General features: G+C 38.2%; 2 protein-coding genes and 1 pseudogene across 3 annotated transcripts; all 3 read right to left on the bottom strand.

Annotated features, from left to right (window-relative positions):
• LOC18780021 (calcium-binding protein PBP1) lies at positions 253 to 1,157 on the bottom strand. Its single transcript, XM_007212182.2, has one exon. The coding sequence runs from the start codon at positions 752 to 754 to the stop codon at positions 395 to 397; it is 360 nt and encodes a 119-aa protein (XP_007212244.1). The 5' UTR covers positions 755 to 1,157; the 3' UTR covers positions 253 to 394.
• Positions 7,145 to 10,823, bottom strand: LOC18779846 (G-type lectin S-receptor-like serine/threonine-protein kinase SD1-1). Of its 2 annotated transcripts, XM_020563053.1 has the most exons (8): positions 10,111 to 10,227; positions 9,493 to 10,001; positions 9,076 to 9,198; positions 8,716 to 8,840; positions 8,436 to 8,646; positions 8,072 to 8,309; positions 7,841 to 7,991; positions 7,145 to 7,740 (listed from the first exon to the last, which is right to left on the bottom strand). In XM_020563053.1, exons 1-8 carry the CDS (start codon positions 10,131 to 10,133, stop codon positions 7,450 to 7,452), a joined length of 1,671 nt encoding a protein of 556 aa, XP_020418642.1. In that variant the 5' UTR covers positions 10,134 to 10,227; the 3' UTR covers positions 7,145 to 7,449. The 2 variants fall into 2 exon arrangements, with proteins under 2 accessions (XP_020418642.1, XP_020418641.1); XM_020563052.1 differs by having other exon boundaries at positions 9,493 to 10,823.
• On the bottom strand, positions 10,943 to 16,987 carry LOC18780827 (annotated as a pseudogene).

The following is a 17,834-nucleotide window of genomic DNA, read 5'->3' as shown; positions in this document are numbered from 1 at the left end:
CGCTATTTTTGATCAATCTGAAATTGTTATGTAAAAAAATTATAATCCTTAATTGACAAATCTGAAATTGTCATGTAAAAAAATTATAATCCTTAATTGACAAAGATAGCAAAATAGTAAGTGTTGCTCCTCTGGTTTGGTATATACATTCAATTTATTCAGTCTTTTTATTTTATTTTTTATGGGTCTAATTTGAGACTTCAGTCTAAAGAAAGATACAGGAGGGAAATTAATACGAGAAACAAAGGGGAATTGTGCGTGTCAAATGTCAATTTCATTTCTGTCTATGTTTTTTTTTTTCACCAATTCAATTGGAACAATAATGATCATCAAAAAGGAAAATACAAAAAGCCCAGAACATAAAATCAGTTTAAGAAAGAGAGAAAAACAAAAATCAATAACAATGCTTCAACTCCTGTTGAAGAGCTTGCTCAAGCCACAACCGAGACTCATCCATAAGCTCAGGGCTCAGTCTAAACATCAAAACACAGAACTCCATCTGATTAAGAGCCCCATCACCGTCGAAATCGCCTTCCTCCAACATGGACCGTAGATCATCATCGCTCAGATCCTGCAAGCCCAGCAGAGCAGAGTTCCGCTTGAGGCTCTCAAAGGTGATGACCCCCTTGTTAGAATCCATTAACAAATTGAACCCATTACAGAGCTCTCCGATTAAACCATCCCCACCAAGCTTGTCTGCCATGGTGGGCAGCAAATCTTGGAAATTGGATTGTGGGTTCTGCTGAGAAGCCATTGACAATCTGTAAATTGAGAAGAAGGAGAGAGAGAGAGAGAGTGAGGTAGAGAAGGTATGTTTGTTGGTTGGGGAAATAGAGATGTGGAAGAGTATATAAAGGAAGGAAGGGAAGAGGGGAGTTGGGTTTTCCAAGAAAGAGAGGCCATGGAAGACAACTCAGGGACAGATAAGGGGGAAGTCACTCGGTCTGTCTTGCTGAAGCTGCCATTGGGTTTCTGAGAAGGTCGTGAGGGGTATAATCGTCAAAGGATGTTTAAAAGAAAGGATTATTATAAGCGTGGGTAGTGAGTGTGTGTGACCGCGTGATGGCCTTGGAGTTGGAGAATGCTTGGTCAAGAGAAAGATGCTGAGGGGTAAATAATGTCATTTACTCGGAAGGTGTCCTTGCATTTTCTTCCTTTCTTTTATGGAAGGAAAGAGATGGGATTTTAAGACCGGAGGCATTTTCCATTTGGGACAACTTCCATTCTCTTTCTCACGTAATACCGTTGCTATTTGTGGTGTGGAAGTTTGCTAGAAGTTTGTGACAACCGACTAGGCTCTTGTCAGCGAGGCGACTCTCCAAAAGCCAAAGATCAATTGTCAATAATTAGGGTCAGGTCAGCATTATTCTTTGACTTATTTGGTTTGCAGAAAAGATTTAATGTGAAATTATTTTATATGTCTTTTTTCTTCGAGAAAAATAGAAAATTCTTTTCTCATATGTTTGGTAATGTTCAAACAGAAATAATTTGTTGTGGAATTATTTTCTATGTTTTATTATCTAAGAATGGAAAATGGAAATTTCATTTATCATATTTTGTTTTTAGTCAAAATTTATTTGAGCAAAATTTTGCACGGGGAATATTCGCACGTAGACTCTTTGACCCTCGAACTTCCTTCTCCTTCTTCTCCCTCGATCTCTATGAAAAATGTTGGAGTAAATAGACCACACCCGGGGGGTGTTGGCCAAAGCCCTTTTTATGTCTAAGTAAGTTAAATGATCTTTAGGAAGATACAAAAATAACAGAGAAGATCATAGTTTTCTCTACAGTACGAGATAACCGGGTGGCCGGAGCCGTAAGTGATAAAGAGAGAGCCAAGACATGAAGGTTATGGTGTTTGTGGCTATGTTTCTAGAGAAATTTATGATTTCTAGAGGTGGGAGGATGAAGGAATAGTTTGGGCTTATGCTTGAGGTGAAGCTTTATAGGGAAGATAAAGGATTTCAAGGATGGGAAAGTATGAGAAAGAGCTGTGATGGATGCTCAGATGCTTGCAACATCCAAAGATGGGGTTCTAATGGTTGCTCGGATGCTTGCAACAACCAAAAGAATGGTTGTCTTTGCATGGGCCATGACTCCCAATTTATAGAAGGTGAGGGCTCTTTGTGATTTTCAATATGTAAAAGGAAGTGTTGGAACCAACCTATTTTCAACGAGTAAAATGGAGCATTGAGACATGCTTATTTTCAGCAGGTAAAACTAGGCATCAGAAACTGATTATTTCCAATGGATAAAAGGAAGCTCCGAAAATAATTTATTTCTTGCGAGTAAAAAGAAGTGTTGGAAACGGCTTGTTTCGAGCGAGCAATAGGGAGCTGTAGAATTGGCTTGTTTCCAGGATAATAGGGATGCATGGGAAAGTATCTCATTTGCTTACCTATATGGGACAACTCCTAATAATGGGCTTGGACTTTGGTGCTCCCAAGCAGCCCAAAGTCTCAATTATCCAATAGGTTTCTTGGGTCTTGTGGACCTCCGTAACCTTGCACACCATGACCCCTCATGCAAGCCCCGTGAACTATATATGACTTGGGTTCATGTGAGCTTGGTAGGTGATTTGGTGTATGAAAAATGTATTAGCTTTGCATGGAGTTATTTAGCATGTGTTGCAATAGCTTGGGCTTTTGTGACACTGAAGCATTCTTGGTGGTGACGAAGCTTAGTTAGATATCGAATCTAATGGAATAGGTTTGGCATGGGTTTCATCGCTTGGCATGACATGGATACTATTAGAATTTGTGTAAAAGCTTACGTACATATTTATTTTATTGAATTAATTCCCAAAATATAATTGAAATTAGCACATGACCAATTCATCCCTTCATATTTTATATTGGACTTTAAATGCCCTTAGAATTCTCATGAATTTTTTGGCCTCAACACCATGATAGTCCATTCTAGCTCTACATGACCAAATAACACCCATTACAAATAAAAATGCACCTTTACAAATTGCTAGAAAAAAAAAAATGATAATTGCAATAAATGGGAGAATTATTGAAAAAAGGTTAAACATATATTAATTTTGATCATTGCATAAACGAATCATGGGAAGGAGAGTGAATTATTTTTTTATTTATTAATTTCTATCATTGTGATATGAGCCATTTTGTCCCATTTGCACCAATGGGCTTAAGAATGACACTTTCAAAGAGTCCATTCTTTGAAACAATGAGGAACTTGTTAAATTGGTCAAAAGAAAATCTGATGTAACAACTTGTATAAATAACACGTCCGTTCTTTCTTTTAAAGCTATTTTTTGGAAGTTCGCTTATTGCAGTATCAATGCACGTTGTTACAATTTTTATGAAACATCCCAAGTACATTCAACCAAACCATAAATTGAAAATTTATTTACTAGTTTTATCGACCCATGAGCATGCAACAATCTAAGAAGAACTTTAGAACTTAATCAAGTTAACAATTGATAAACTTTAAGTTGAATCAACGTGAGATCACCACCGAATTTTGAACTCATCAAATAAATCCCGTTATTCGTGTCAATTACACCAATAAAATTCGTATCTGAGTATTTTAAAAAGCATTCGAACATCCAAATTATAGCTCCTCGATTGAGAGTGCAAGGCATACGAATTTGTTGGTTTGCTCTACTGAGACAACTTTCGCATGATGTAACACTCTTGTCATTTAGAAAACTTCTTCAACATTGCACAAGCCCAAATATAAAAGTATTTTTTACAATTATAGATTCAGATGTGTCATTGATGACTTCACTTTGGTAACCCGAATCAGAAATTTCTGTAGACAATATTTTTGTCAGTAACGTATTCAAGTTAACCTCATACTGCTCACCAGGTAGAAATTCTACCTCATTAAAACATTTATACCCCAAGACGAGAGGTGCATAAGATCCAATCACTTGAACAAAGAAAGCTAAAAGAATCAAGAAGGAAATAGTGTTTGATCTTTTTATTAGTGCACTTTAATTAATTTATTTATAGTAGTAGTGTAGATATTGTAACATAACAAGACGATATCTCTTATGTAGTACTAGTTATATAATACTTCACGTTTTGTCCAATTCTTTCAAGAAAGGGCCGTGCTTTTTGTATAGGTGTATAAAAAAGAAATTAAATTTTAAAACCTTTTTATCATAACTTTTCATATAGTTGATGGGTTCAAGTATAAGTAGTCCTTTCTTTTGATTGAGTCTAGTTAGTCCAATAATTTTAAATTTACAATAAGATCAATTTGTTATTAAAAAAAAATAGTAAATTTAGGTTTTAGCCACAAAAAAAAAAACTTTCACTTTTAGAAAAAGCCAAAGTTTTTTCAAAAAAGACATAAAAACCTCTCAACTTTCAAACCAAAGACATGCAAATGTAAAGGATTCCTTAGGAAATTCAAAAATAAATAAGGGCAATTTTATCAATTTTGGCTTCTTTTAAAAAATTTCTCTCTCCTTTGGCCTTTTTCAAAATCTCCCGCTTTTTGTATAGGTGTATAAAAAAGAAATTAAATTTTAAAACCTTTTTATCATAACTTTTCATATAGTTGATGGGTTCAAGTATAAGTAGTCCTTTCTTTTGATTGAGTCTAGTTAGTCCAATAATTTTAAATTTACAATAAGATCAATTTGTTATTAAAAAAAAATAGTAAATTTAGGTTTTAGCCACAAAAAAAAAAACTTTCACTTTTAGAAAAAGCCAAAGTTTTTTCAAAAAAGACATAAAAACCTCTCAACTTTCAAACCAAAGACATGCAAATGTAAAGGATTCCTTAGGAAATCCAAAAATAAATAAGGGCAATTTTATCAATTTTGGCTTCTTTTAAAAAATTTCTCTCTTCTTTGGCCTTTTTCAAAATCTCCCGCTTTTTGTATAGGTGTATAAAAAAGAAATTAAATTTTAAAACCTTTTTATCATAACTTTTCATATAGTTGATGGGTTCAAGTATAAGTATTGCCTTCACCCATCATTCACCATTCAACCTCTATCTAAGTTGACTCTCTCAAAAAGAGCATCAACAATTTGACGCCATTTGTGAGAATCGACACAAAAAGCCTTCGTCGTTCTCTCTTCCTTCAGTGCCCTTCGGCACCTTTCCAATCATCACCTTTTAAGCTTATCGTTTAGCACCATACCTGCCGAAGCCACCATGAAATATCAAGGCGCCAATATGCCGAAGACGTGTGCATTTGCTGAATCAACACACCATTCGGTCCCTTTGAAGAGTCTCAATTTGGGGACTGCCAAATATTCCAATTCACCAAGAATATTATTTTACATGATTTGCACGGCCGAGAAGGGAAGCCACCATTTCAGCCCAGGGACCACGTGACCCACCTCCAACAAATAAATGGCATATTCATCATTTGCTACATTTTTATATTGGAAGGAGTGGACCACCATCCGGATCAAGGAATCCAAAAGGTAGCCCACATGGTCCATTTCTGTGAGTTTGTGGCTTGGGTGTTGTTCAACACCGGTCAATTGCCATTCGGCAATTCAATAAGAATACCCATACAGTGGCCAATGAGCCATGGGATCGGCATCATATTGTTCAGCACCACAAACTCAACTTGATTGAATTTCTTATGGCAAGTCATCATCCACCGGAGCAATAAAATCTCACATGGCTATCGAAGTCCATGCTCTTGTGCAGAATCAAAGCCCTTGGTTGTGCACACCATGCCAATGAACTACTCAGGACACCCGACCCATAACAAAGATTTCATCAAAATGTACATACGTCTGCAAAGGCACCAAGTGAATTAACCCATGCGCCAAAGCTATACAGGGGGGCTTGTTCCACTAGTGGCAAATCAAACTACCGTTCTTTGAAATCCCGTATTTATAAAATTATATAGTTTGAAGATTTAATATTTTGTTATTTAATTTATATATTATATTATATTATATATGTGTGTATTACATAAATATTATATTTTATTATATATGGATATGCTTAGTTATTGTTAGTGTAGCTACGTGTAGTCATTGCTATTATGAATATGCTTAGTCATTGTTAGTATAGTATGTGTCAAAGAAAAACAAATGCTTAGTAAGCATAGATATATACTAGCTCTGTCAATTCACCAAGAAAGGTTGTTTAGGATTGGAGGAATTGGGAACTACCTTATCTGCAAAGCTAGACCACCACATGAATATAACTTGGATGGTAAGTATTTGTAAACCGCCAAACACCATCCAATAGGAAGGAAGTCACTGCCGACATATTCCTTATATATATAGGACATTTAGGACATTATGTGCATAGCAATTTAACAGAGAGAGAGATATATATATATATGATCATGTTTTCTTAAATTTATTCGTGTCACTTTTACTATAGAATTCTGCATCTGAGTATTTAAGGATGCAACTTGCTATCCAAATCATAGCTGCTCGGTTGAAATGGCAACGCTTGCGAATTTCTAGGCCTGCTTTATTAAGGCAACGTTTGCATGATGTGTAGTGTGTCATACAAAGAAAATTTCCAACATTTGTCCTAGTCCATATGAAAAAGTATTTCGTTCTGTTGGAATTTTAAATAAGTTTTAAAATTTTAACTGTTTTTGAGTTATTTAATTATTTTGGTTGTTTTATTTTATTTATTATAGGATTATATATATTTAATTTTCAGGTATTATTTCTATATTGAATGCCTTAATTTTATGGTTTAATGTGGTGAAGATTACATGTTCTTAGATGCCTATAAAAGACCACTCATCCTTCACAATTGGTTGGTGCCAGTTCTGAAGTTCCACCCCAACTTCATGTAACAGAGTACTTGATGGGAAGTTAAAACTTTGGCATATGTAGCTTTCTGAAGCTGTTTCTGCCATGTCTCTAACAAGAAGATTTCCAGTCTCCAAAAACTGCAAAAGAGGATCTTCTGCTACTTGGGAAGAGGTGGAAGACCAAATAGTGTCATTCATTTTGTCTCTGAAAGTACCAGACTTCTATATGGAACTCCATAAAACGGCGAGTCTCAAATAAGAGCCGCTTTGAGCGACTTCGAATTGCATTTGTGTGAAAGTTGTTATGATGATAATGATTTTGGGACCTTAAAGTATCCCTAATGCTAATCCACTTTTAATCAATTCTTTAAGAACCATAATCGTATGCAAAAGAAAGTAAAGGAAAATTTCAAGAATGTGTGCTTTTTGACCAAAAACATATTTCTAGAATGTGGCCCAGCGACTTTGGAGGCAGATGTTTGTGTTTCTAATTTACAAGCCAAAAAATAATTATAGTTGTTTCTATCAATCAACTTGTCACAAAGATATAACTATTAATTATTTGTTTCTAGAATTTTTTCCTAACTTATAATATATTTTCGTTGACTTATTCATCTCTTTCATAATTATATGCAAGGCTTTGTCAAACTTGGTCTACGAAATTGAAACTCTCCTCAACCAATAAGTTTGACTGACAAACAGCCATGTCAAAATGTATGTGTGAACTATCTAGCCACCACCGTCGAAATAGTAATCGTTCCGTTGCTGATTAGGTTATCCGTACCCGTGGAACTTCTTTCTGTGAAGAAACCAGGCTCCTTTGGTTGAGGCAATATTGCTCCCTCGTTGCCTAACATGAACACCACGGATGACATTGCTGGTCTTTCCAAGGATAGCTTTTGAACACATAATAGACCAATTTGAATGCATCTTAGCACATCAAACTTCACATATGAGTTATCCAAACATGAATCCATTAGTTCCAAACCTTTGTTTTTGTTCCACAGTAGCCATGCCTGGAACAAGTGCAAAGTTATATGCCTTTAGTCAAACACATGGAAAACTAGAGGTACAATATTAGTAGGCACATAAAACCATATATAATGCAACACGTACATGTCCCAGAAGAGTGTGATGGTGATCTGGATGATGAAACCCCCTGTTCTTTCTGCCACTTACAATCTCTAACAAAAGCACTCCAAAACTGAAGACATCGGATTTCATTGAAAACTTCCCATCAATTGCATACTCAGGAGACATATATCCGCTACACGAAAACAACCAAACTTAAGTACTTGTTCATAATTGGAAATGAAGACATTCATAATAAATGCTGCTAGAACTCACTATGTCCCAATGACTCGTTTTGTTTTTGCTTCAGTTTGATTGCGTCCAAAAATCCTAGCTATGCCAAAGTCAGATATTTTGGGGTTCAGCTCATCATCAAGTAAGATGTTGCTGCTCTTCAGGTCCCTGTGAATGATTCTTAATCTGGAGTCTTCATGGAGGTAGAGAAGTCCTCGTGCGATTCCCATGATGATGTCAAATCGCTTTCGCCAATCAAGCAATGCCTTTTTACTTTGATCTGCACTTGAAACAATTTTGGTTCAGATTTCCTACTCTGTAACATAAACAGAGCTGCACAAGATGCTTTTTAATAGTATACATTGCACTAGAAAGTAGAAATTAAGATGAAGGATAAAAATCAGACCGAAGATAAAGCAGTCTAAGCTTTTGTTGGGCATGTACTCATAGATAAGCATCCTTTCTTCTCCTTGGATGCAACAGCCCAAAAGTTTAACAAGATTCCAGTGTTGAAGTTTTGCTATCATTGTAACTTCATTCTTGAACTCTTCAATACCTTGCCCAGAATCTTTTGAGAGTCTCTTTACAGCTATGAATTCTTCTCGGGTTAGGTTGGCCTGAAAATTAAGTATAAATATGTTAGCTCATAAGTTCATGCACACTAACGTCAACTATCGCTTTGTTACCTTGTAAACTGGACCGAAACCTCCCTCTCCTAGTTTGTTTGTGTGGGAGAAGTTATTGGTGGCGGTTGCAATTGTATCAAAATCAAACAGTGGCAACTCCAAGTCCTCCTTACTGTCTCTTGATGCTGTAAATTGAAAGAAACAATGAGGAAAGGAAAATATGGGCAAAGGCAATGACGTTAATGCAATGTAATTGTATATATTTTATTTTATATTAACTCTTCTTGCAAACTTAATTCAGAATGCAAAAGCAAACATAGATATATATTTCAAAGACTGTCTTAGTCAATGCATAAGATTTCCTCAAGCATATATACAGGTTTCCACAAATATATTAGCAAGGTGCATATGCATGCTTACCTCTTTTCTTTCGTCTCTTCTTCAGAATTATATACCAGCAAGAAAAACCCAAAACAATAAGCAAAGAAACTGCGGACAGAACCGAGATGAGTACTACCCTTTTACCCTTCCGACTGCTCTTACCTGAAGATAATATACAAGATAACATTAACAAGGTGAACCACACTGTACAGAGTATTTTCTTCTGTTATGGTGTATTGCCAATTCAGAAGTTGTTCATGCATTTAGGCCTACCTCAATTAAAGCATAAACAAAGTTCCCAAATTTTGAGCCTTGCAACATACAATTTTAAAGCAATAAGTATATGCAACTGTTATTCCTAAGCCCTTATGTACAGAATCTTTAGGATTAAGCACATGGCTTCACAAGATCAGGGGCTAACTTTACTTAAGCAAAATACTCACTTAGCAGCCCTACCTAGTTCTGAAAATGGCATCCGAATATATATATCTTGCTCCCTATCATCTTCATCGAACTCTCGCATATCAATTAAGGCGCCAGACCACATCAGACAGCCACTATCTCCCTTACCGATATCTGATTTAGTATAAGCTACACAAGAACAATTCCTCAAGCACTCTGCTTTGCATTCATCGATGCTAGTGCTCAGGATCACCCTAAAATCCAACTGGTCAGGCAGTTTCACATTTCGAATTCTCAGAAAGTCTTCTCCCTTCTGGCAATTCAGTGGTGTTCCCCTCCTGCACCCACTTGTCCAATTAAGCACCCCCCATTCGTTCCATGATTCCGGGACAAACCCATGCAAGCACTCACAAACAGGTGATTTGTTAATTTTACAAATGCTATTTGCTCCACACACTCCATAATTATCACACTGATTATACTGCAAAGTATACATAACAGCCCATGTTGTGCTTCCTTTGTTGACCACTAGCCGCTGGATACCCGATTCACTCAGCTTCAATCTTGTGACAACAGATTTATCAACAGCCTCATATGAATAGTATAAATCAGTAGTATTATACACAAAAATTGGGTGCACAACTTCGTAGGAAACTGATGAACCAGGAGTACCTGTTAATCGAAGACCGTTCCATGGTCCTGTACGAAACTGTTTCTTTGCTCCTTTGGCAATAACAAGCTGAGGCAACGGAACATTATCCATCCCGTAAGTATATTGTCCAGGAGATGGATCACTATCATTTTTCCAAGAAGTCAAGAATCTGTTGTGGCCTGTCCTGAAGTTCCACCCCAACTTCATGTCTTGCAGCAGAGTGTCTGATGGGAAATCGAAACTTTCCCATATGTAGATTTCTGAAGCTGTGGCGGCCTTGTCTCTGACAACCAGGTTTCCAGTCTCCAAAAGCTCTGCAACAGGATCTTCTGCTACTTGGGAAGAAGTGGAAGACCAAACAGAGTTGTTCATTTGATCCAAAAGGACCAGACTTCCATTTTTTGAGAGTGTCAAGGATCCATACGAATCTGCAAGTGGGTTTTCTCTGTTGGCTACCCAGACAACAACATCTGGAAAATTATTGTACCATATTCCCAAATACCAAGAAGAATTACCAGCAGAGAAAAGCCCTGATTTAAAGCTCTGCCCAGATGAAACCAAGGTATCAGAGCCTATGATGGGTTTTGATGGGGATATCGTATCAGCTGCTGTGGCCAATTGTAAGACTAAGAACTGGAGCAGAGAGGTGAAGATGAAAGGAAGGCCCTTCATCTCTGTTCTCTCTGTCCAGAATGGTTTGTTTGGACCTTAATGTTTGGACTTTGCAGCCGCCATTTGACTAGTAAAATTATCATAATGGTTGTTGGACTTTTTGATTTGCTATGCCACTTCAAAAGAATTATTTGACAATGTTTTTGTGGTAATAATTATATATAACAACCCCTCCGTCAAATCAAGCATGGGTTGAGGGAGAGTTCACGGTTCTTCTGGACAGACTGTCGCCACAATTACCCCGTCCGTTCTAAAGGTCCACTTTGAGCAACTACATGTACGTGTCATATCACTCTGGAAATAATAATTTGATACAATTGTCAATTCACCTCTCATGCATTGAGGCCAACCTCTTTCTTTGCCTGTTACTTTGCAAATACATCAGTCTATCTGGCTTCCACCGCGGTAATGGTGATTGTGGTTCCAGTGTGGCTTCTAACTTCACCAAGTAAGGTATCAATGTCGGCGAAGCTTCTTTCTATGAAGAACCCAGGCTCCTTTGGTTGAGGCAATGCTGCTCCCTCGTTGCCCAGCATGAACACCACCGATGACATTGCTGGTCTGTCTGCCGGCATTTTTTGAACACATAATAGACCCACTTGAATGCATCTTTGTACCTCAAACTCAACATACGAGTCTGTTGGCGTGACTTGTGGATATTGACTTACTTTCCTTACACACCAAGAATTCCTATTATAATTGTAATTGATTTACTTTAATTCCTGATTTCCTACTGCAAATAGATTTAGGAATTTATTATTTACTTCCCATTCAGGTTTCGTTGTATTATAAATATGACCTCCTACAAGGAGAAGAATACACAGAAAATTCCCACAAACAAATATTCTCTCATAGTTTTAATATTTTAGCATGGTATCAGAGCCAGGTTCGATCTAGGGACCTGTGCTTGTGTTCTTCTTGAAATTTAAGTGCTCTTCTCCCCCCTTGAGAGGGGGGGGAGGGGGGAGTGAAAGGGATATGTTTATTGACCTATCCCAATTACCTTGACATATTTTCATGAAGATGTTGCTTATTTCTTGACTCCGACGACCCCTTCTCTTCAAGGGGAGAGGAGGATTGAAGAGAAGTTGTGTATGAGTGAATTAGCTAAAGTTTATATGGAAGAATTTATTGTTGCCATTGTCTCTACTGCCGTGCTCATGGGGTTTCGGTGTTCTGCCTTACCTATTGCCGTGCTCACAGGGTTTCTGTGTTCTGCCTTACCAATTGCTGTGCTCACACAGTTTCTGTGTTCTGCCTTACCTACTGCCGTGCTCACAGGGTTTCTGTGTTCTGCCTTATCTACAGCCGTGCTTATAGGATTTATGTGTTTTGCTATGTGCCCTATTTTTTAGGGTTTGCTCTTGTGTTTCCGCTGTGAACTTTGTTTTAGTTTGTCACTTGTTTCACTCGTGGTTGACTAAAAGATCTTCTCTACAATTGTTACTTCTCAAGTATGGTGTTCTGTGACTCGCTTGTCATGTTGAGCGTGCGAAATATCTTTGCCCAACTTGAGGGGGAGTGTTGGCGAGTCCTTACTTAGTTAGAATTTTGTTCTTATTTCATTAGAATTTTGGTTACTTACCAATTATATTTTGTCCTATTGTAATAGAGATTATTTTATTTAGTGTTATGGGGGTTGATGATTTTTTCAACCCTCATGGAGGTAGCACCACCGACTCATTCTCTCATTCTCCACCAACCATCGTTGAGTTGAATGCCCAGATGGCTCCGCTCCTACAGATGCAGACTTTGACCCCGAACCCGATCCAGAATCAGGATCCTCTTTTGACGACCCCGACCCCGACCACGACTATGAGGACGACCACCCAGACCCCGACCCCGACTATGACGACGACGACCCTGACCTCGACCCCGACCCCGACCCCGACTATGACGACGACGACCCCGACCCCGACTCCGAAGACGACCCCGACCCCGACCCCGACTCCGAAGACGACCCCGACCCCGACCCTGACTCCGTAGACGACCCCGACCCCCACTCCGATGATGACCCCAACCTCGAATTTGGCTCTGATTCAGACCCTGATCCCGATTTCAACTCTGACTCCGGCCTCGACTCAGGCTCATATTCCGATCCCAATTCCTACTCAACTGTATCCTATGCATCTTCCGCTGCACAGATTATGACTTCTAGACTAACGACCCCGACACATGGACCAGATTACGCATTTTGTGAATTCCGAGGATCAATTGGCAGATATTTTGACAAATGCGATTTTCAGTAAAGCATTCCACAATTCACTAGATCAGTTGGGCATTGGCGACATCTATACACCAACGTGAGGGGGAGTGTTGGCGTGACTTGTGGATATTGACTTACTTTCCTTACACACCAAGAATTCCTATTATAATTGTAATTGATTTACTTTAATTCCTGATTTCCTACTGCAAATAGATTTAGGAATTTATTATTTACTTCCCATTCAGGTTTCGTTGTATTATAAATATGACCTCCTACAAGGAGAAGAATACACAGAAAATTCCCACAAACAAATATTCTCTCATAGTTTTAATATTTTAGCAAAATTCTAACTAAATAAGGACTCGCCAACACTTCCCCTCAAGTTGGGCAAAGATATTTCGCACGCTCAACTTGACAAGCGAGTCACAGAACACCATACTTGAGAAGTAACAATTGTAGAGAAGATCTTTTAGTCAACCACGAGTGAAACAAGTGACAAACTAAAACAAAGTTCACAGCGAAAACACAAGAGCAAACCCTAAAAAATAGGGCACATAGCAAAACACAGAAATCCTGTGAGCACGGCTGTAGATAAGGCAGAACACAGAAACCCCATGAGCACGGCAGTAGAGACAATGGCAACAATAAATTCTTCCATATAAACTTTAGCTAATTCACTCATACACAACTTCTCTTCAATCCTCCTCTCCCCTTGAAGAGAAGGGGTCGTCGGAGTCAAGAAATAAGCAACATCTTCATGGAAATATGTCAAGATAATTGGGATAGGTCAATAAACATATCCCTTTCACTCCCCCTCCCCCCCTCTCAAGGGGGGAGAAGAGCACTTAAATTTCAAGAAGAACACAAGCACAGGTCCCTAGATCGAACCTGGCTCTGATACCATGCTAAAATATTAAAACTATTGAGAGAATATTTGTTTGTGGGAATTTTCTGTGTATTCTTCTCCTTGTAGGAGGTTATATTTATAATACAACGAAACCTGAATGGGCATTCCTCTAAGCATTCATCCATTAGTTCCAACTCCTTGTTTTTGTTCCACAATAGCCATGCCTGGAAATTATGTGTCTTTTGGTCATTTTCATAGAAAACTATGGTCTAACATTAGCAAACACCAATAAAAAATACCTACATGTCCCAGAAGACTGTGATGGTGATCTGGATGATGAAACCCCCTGTTCTTTCTGCCACTTACTAGCTCTAACAAAAGCACTCCAAAACTAAAAACATCGGATTTTACCGAAAACTTCCCATCAATTGCATACTCAGGAGACATATATCCACTGCAAGTAAAAAAAACATAATTTAAGTACTAGATTATAACTGAACATGAAGGCATTGGTGAAATGTCTATACAACTCACTATGTCCCGATTACTCATTTTGTTTTTGCTTCAGCTTGATTGCGCCCGAAAATCCTTGCTATGCCAAAGTCAGATATTTTGGGGTTCAGCTCATCATCAAGTAAGATGTTGCTGCTCTTAAGGTCTCTGTGAATGATTCTTAATCTGGAGTCCTGGTGGAGGTAGAGAAGTCCTCGAGCAATTCCCATGATAATGTCCAATCGCTTTGGCCAATTCAGCAACACCTTTCTATTTTGATCTGCACAAGTTATCCATCACATGAGTTCGTTTGGTTCAATTTTCCTCCCCTGTCACATAAACAGAGCTGCATAGGACTCTGTTTAATTGCATAAATTTCACTGGAAAGTAGTGAAATAAAATTTAGGTTACGTAATTAATCCGAAACATGAAGGAAAAAATCTCCTACCGAAAATAAAGCAGTCCAAGCTTTTGTTGGGCATGTACTCATAGATCAGCATCCTTTCTTCTCCTTGGATGCAGCAGCCCAAAAGTTTAACAAGATTCCAGTGTTGAAGATTTGCTATCATTGCAACTTCATTCTTAAACTCTTTAATACCTTGACCAGAATCTTTTGAGAGTCTCTTTACTGCTATGAATTCTTCTCGGGTTAGCTTGGCCTGAAATTTTAGTATAAATATGTCAGCTCATAAGTTCATGCACAACGACGTCAACTATCGGTCTGTTACCTTGTAAACTGGACCAAAACCTCCCTCTCCAAGTTTATTTGTGCAGGAGAAGTTATTGGTGGCGGCTGCAATTGTATCAAAATCAAACAGTGGCAACTCCAAGTCCTCCTTAGTGCCTCTTGAAGCTGTAAAATGACAAAACAAAAAGAAAATTTATGACAAAGACAAAGAAATTAAAATGAATTAATATATTAATCATCTTGGAAACTTAGCAAGGTCACCATATGCATGCTTACCTCTTCTCTTTCCTCTCTTCTTCAGAATTATAAAGCAGCAAGACAAACCCAGGAAAAGAAACGAAGAAACAGCAGATATGACCAAGATGATTACTACTCTTTTATCCTTCCTACCGGTCTTCCCTGAAGATCATATACAATAAAACATTAACAAGCTAAACCACAATATTCAGTATTCTGATTTCTTTGGTAAATTTACACAGAACATTCTTCTGGTATGATGTCTTTCCACGTTATATTGAAACATACACAAAGTACACTACTTTTGACCTTTTCAATTTGAACCTTTCAACATAAAATTGAAAGCACGAAATCTATATATTTGATGACCTGAACATTCCTAGTGCATCCTAAAACCTTATGTACTGCATCTTCAGGATTAAGGATTTGACTTTATAAGATCAGGAGCTAACATTACTAAAGCAAAATACTCAATTACCTAGTTCTGAATGTGGCAGCCGAATGTATATATCTTGCTGACTATCTTCTTCAACGAATTCTCGCAGATCAACTAGGTCGCCAAACCACATCAAACAGCTGCTGCCTCCATTAATGATAACTGTATTAGCATAAGCTACACAAGAACAATTCTTTAAGCACTCTGCTTCACATCCGTTGTTACTATTGCTATTGTTGACCAAAAAATTCAACTGGTCTGGCAGCTTCACATTTCGAACTTTCAAAAACCCTTCTCCTTTCTGGCAACTCAGTGGTGTCTCCCTGATACACCCATTTGTCCAATTCAGCACTCCCCATTCGTGATTTCGGAACAAACCCATGCAAGCACTCACAAATGGGTGATTTACTAATTCTGCAAATGCCATTTGCTCCACACTGTCCATAACTATTACACTCATCATTCTGCAAAGTATACATGACAGCCCATTCAGTGCTTCCTTCGGTGACCACTAGCCGCTGGATCAAACCCGATTCACTGAGCTTCAATCTTGTGATGGTGGAACTATTAAAAGACTCATATGAATAGTACAACTCATTGGTATCATACACAAATATTGGTTTCACGACCGATCTGTATGTAGCTGCTAAACCAGGAGTACCAGTAAACCAAAGACCGTTCCAAGGTCCGGTTCGGAACATTTTCTTTGATCCTTTGGCAATAACAAGCTGGGGCAACAGAACATTATCCATCCCATAAGTATATTCTCCCGGAGAAGGGTCGCTAGCATTTTTCCAAGAAGTAAAGAATCTGTTAAGGCCTGTCCTGAAGTTCCACCCCAACTTCATTTCTGGTAGCAGAGTGTCTGATGGGAAATTGAAACTTTCCCATATGTAGCTTTCTGAATCTGTTGCAGCCTTTTCTCTGACAACCATGTTTCCATTCTCCAAAAGTTGTGCGACAGGGTCTTCTGCTACTCGGGAAGAAGTGGAAGACCAAATAGTATTGTTCATTTGGTCTAAAAGGACAAGACTTCCATTTTTGGATAATTTCAAGGATCCATGTGAATCTGCAACTGGATTTTCTCTGTTGGCAACCCATACAACAATATTTGGAAAGTTCTTGTACCATATTCCTAAATACCAGGCCTCTGAATTGACCGCGGAGAAGATTCCTAATTCGAAGCGTTGGCCGGAAGAAACCAAGGTATTAGTGCTGGTGATGGATTGTGCTGCAGAGATTGTATCAGCTGCTCTGGACAATTGTAAGACTAAAAATTGGAGTAGAGAGGTAGAGAGGATTAATGCAAGGCCTTTCATTTGTGTTCCTTGTCAAGAAATGGGAAGGTGACTGGAACTTTGGACTTTGAAGCCAGCCCTTCTCAATGTTACAATTATTATAATGCTATTTTGACCCCCACATTTTCTATGCTAAGTTGCCAGCTGACTTTCAATCTTATAGGCTTGAAACGTTTGACCAAAAAAGAGAGAGCAAAATTGAGGGAGTAAATGTCAACTTCTTTGTCCAGAACAATCTTAACAGATAACCTCTAAATCCCTGAACTTGCTATGGTACTACCATGTGAGCATATAGGAGAACAATCCTTTTATGACCTGTTATTCTTTTGTATCACTCACGAACTCACCTAGTCACAATTTTACAATGTACTTCTTTTGCATTTGACGAATGAACTACGAAATCATTGCTTAGGGGCAACCATGCCAAACTTCAGGGTCCATTGTGTGGTTAAACCTTACATGAACCTAGTAAACAAGTAATTTTCCGATGTGACGGGCTTAGGCTACCGTGCACAAGTGAGCCCTCCCGAGTTTAAGCCCACTACCACTATAAGTTAACATTGCCCCCCTTGAATTGAACTCCTCTTTTTTCTTTATTTCATAGCTTTTTTAATGCTGAGCTGATCATACAGTGAAGAGACACCTTCAACAGACAGCGACTATATCTGCTGTGAACTGGCACTGATTTCTTCATGAATACTTGGTCAAATATCTGGATTTTATCGATCTTTTGTGAATTTTTTATTGAGGGTTGGATGGCATTACTATTATTAGGGAAAATGATGCAGATTGGGTTGACTGTTCTGTTCCTTCAACCACGCGCTACTGTTCATCTATTAGGTGAAAATTATGACAAAAATCAACAGAA

This window comes from Prunus persica, chromosome G4, assembly GCF_000346465.2.
Source record: "Prunus persica cultivar Lovell chromosome G4, Prunus_persica_NCBIv2, whole genome shotgun sequence".
NCBI lineage: Eukaryota > Viridiplantae > Streptophyta > Magnoliopsida > Rosales > Rosaceae > Prunus > Prunus persica.
This window is presented reverse-complemented; position numbering and strand designations above follow the sequence as displayed.

Coding starts and splice junctions, on each gene's coding strand:
- LOC18779846 (XM_020563052.1), bottom strand. CDS start 10,762: ATGAAGGGCCTTCCTTTCATCTTCACCTCTCTGCTCCAGTTCTTAGTC. Junction 8,841..9,075: donor GAAGAGACGAAAGAAAAGAG/GTAAGCATGCAT, acceptor TTCAATTTACAG/CATCAAGAGACAGTAAGGAG. Junction 7,992..8,071: donor AAACGAGTCATTGGGACATA/GTGAGTTCTAGC, acceptor GTTTTCGTGTAG/CGGATATATGTCTCCTGAGT.
- LOC18780021 (XM_007212182.2), bottom strand. CDS start 754: ATGGCTTCTCAGCAGAACCCACAATCCAATTTCCAAGATTTGCTGCCC.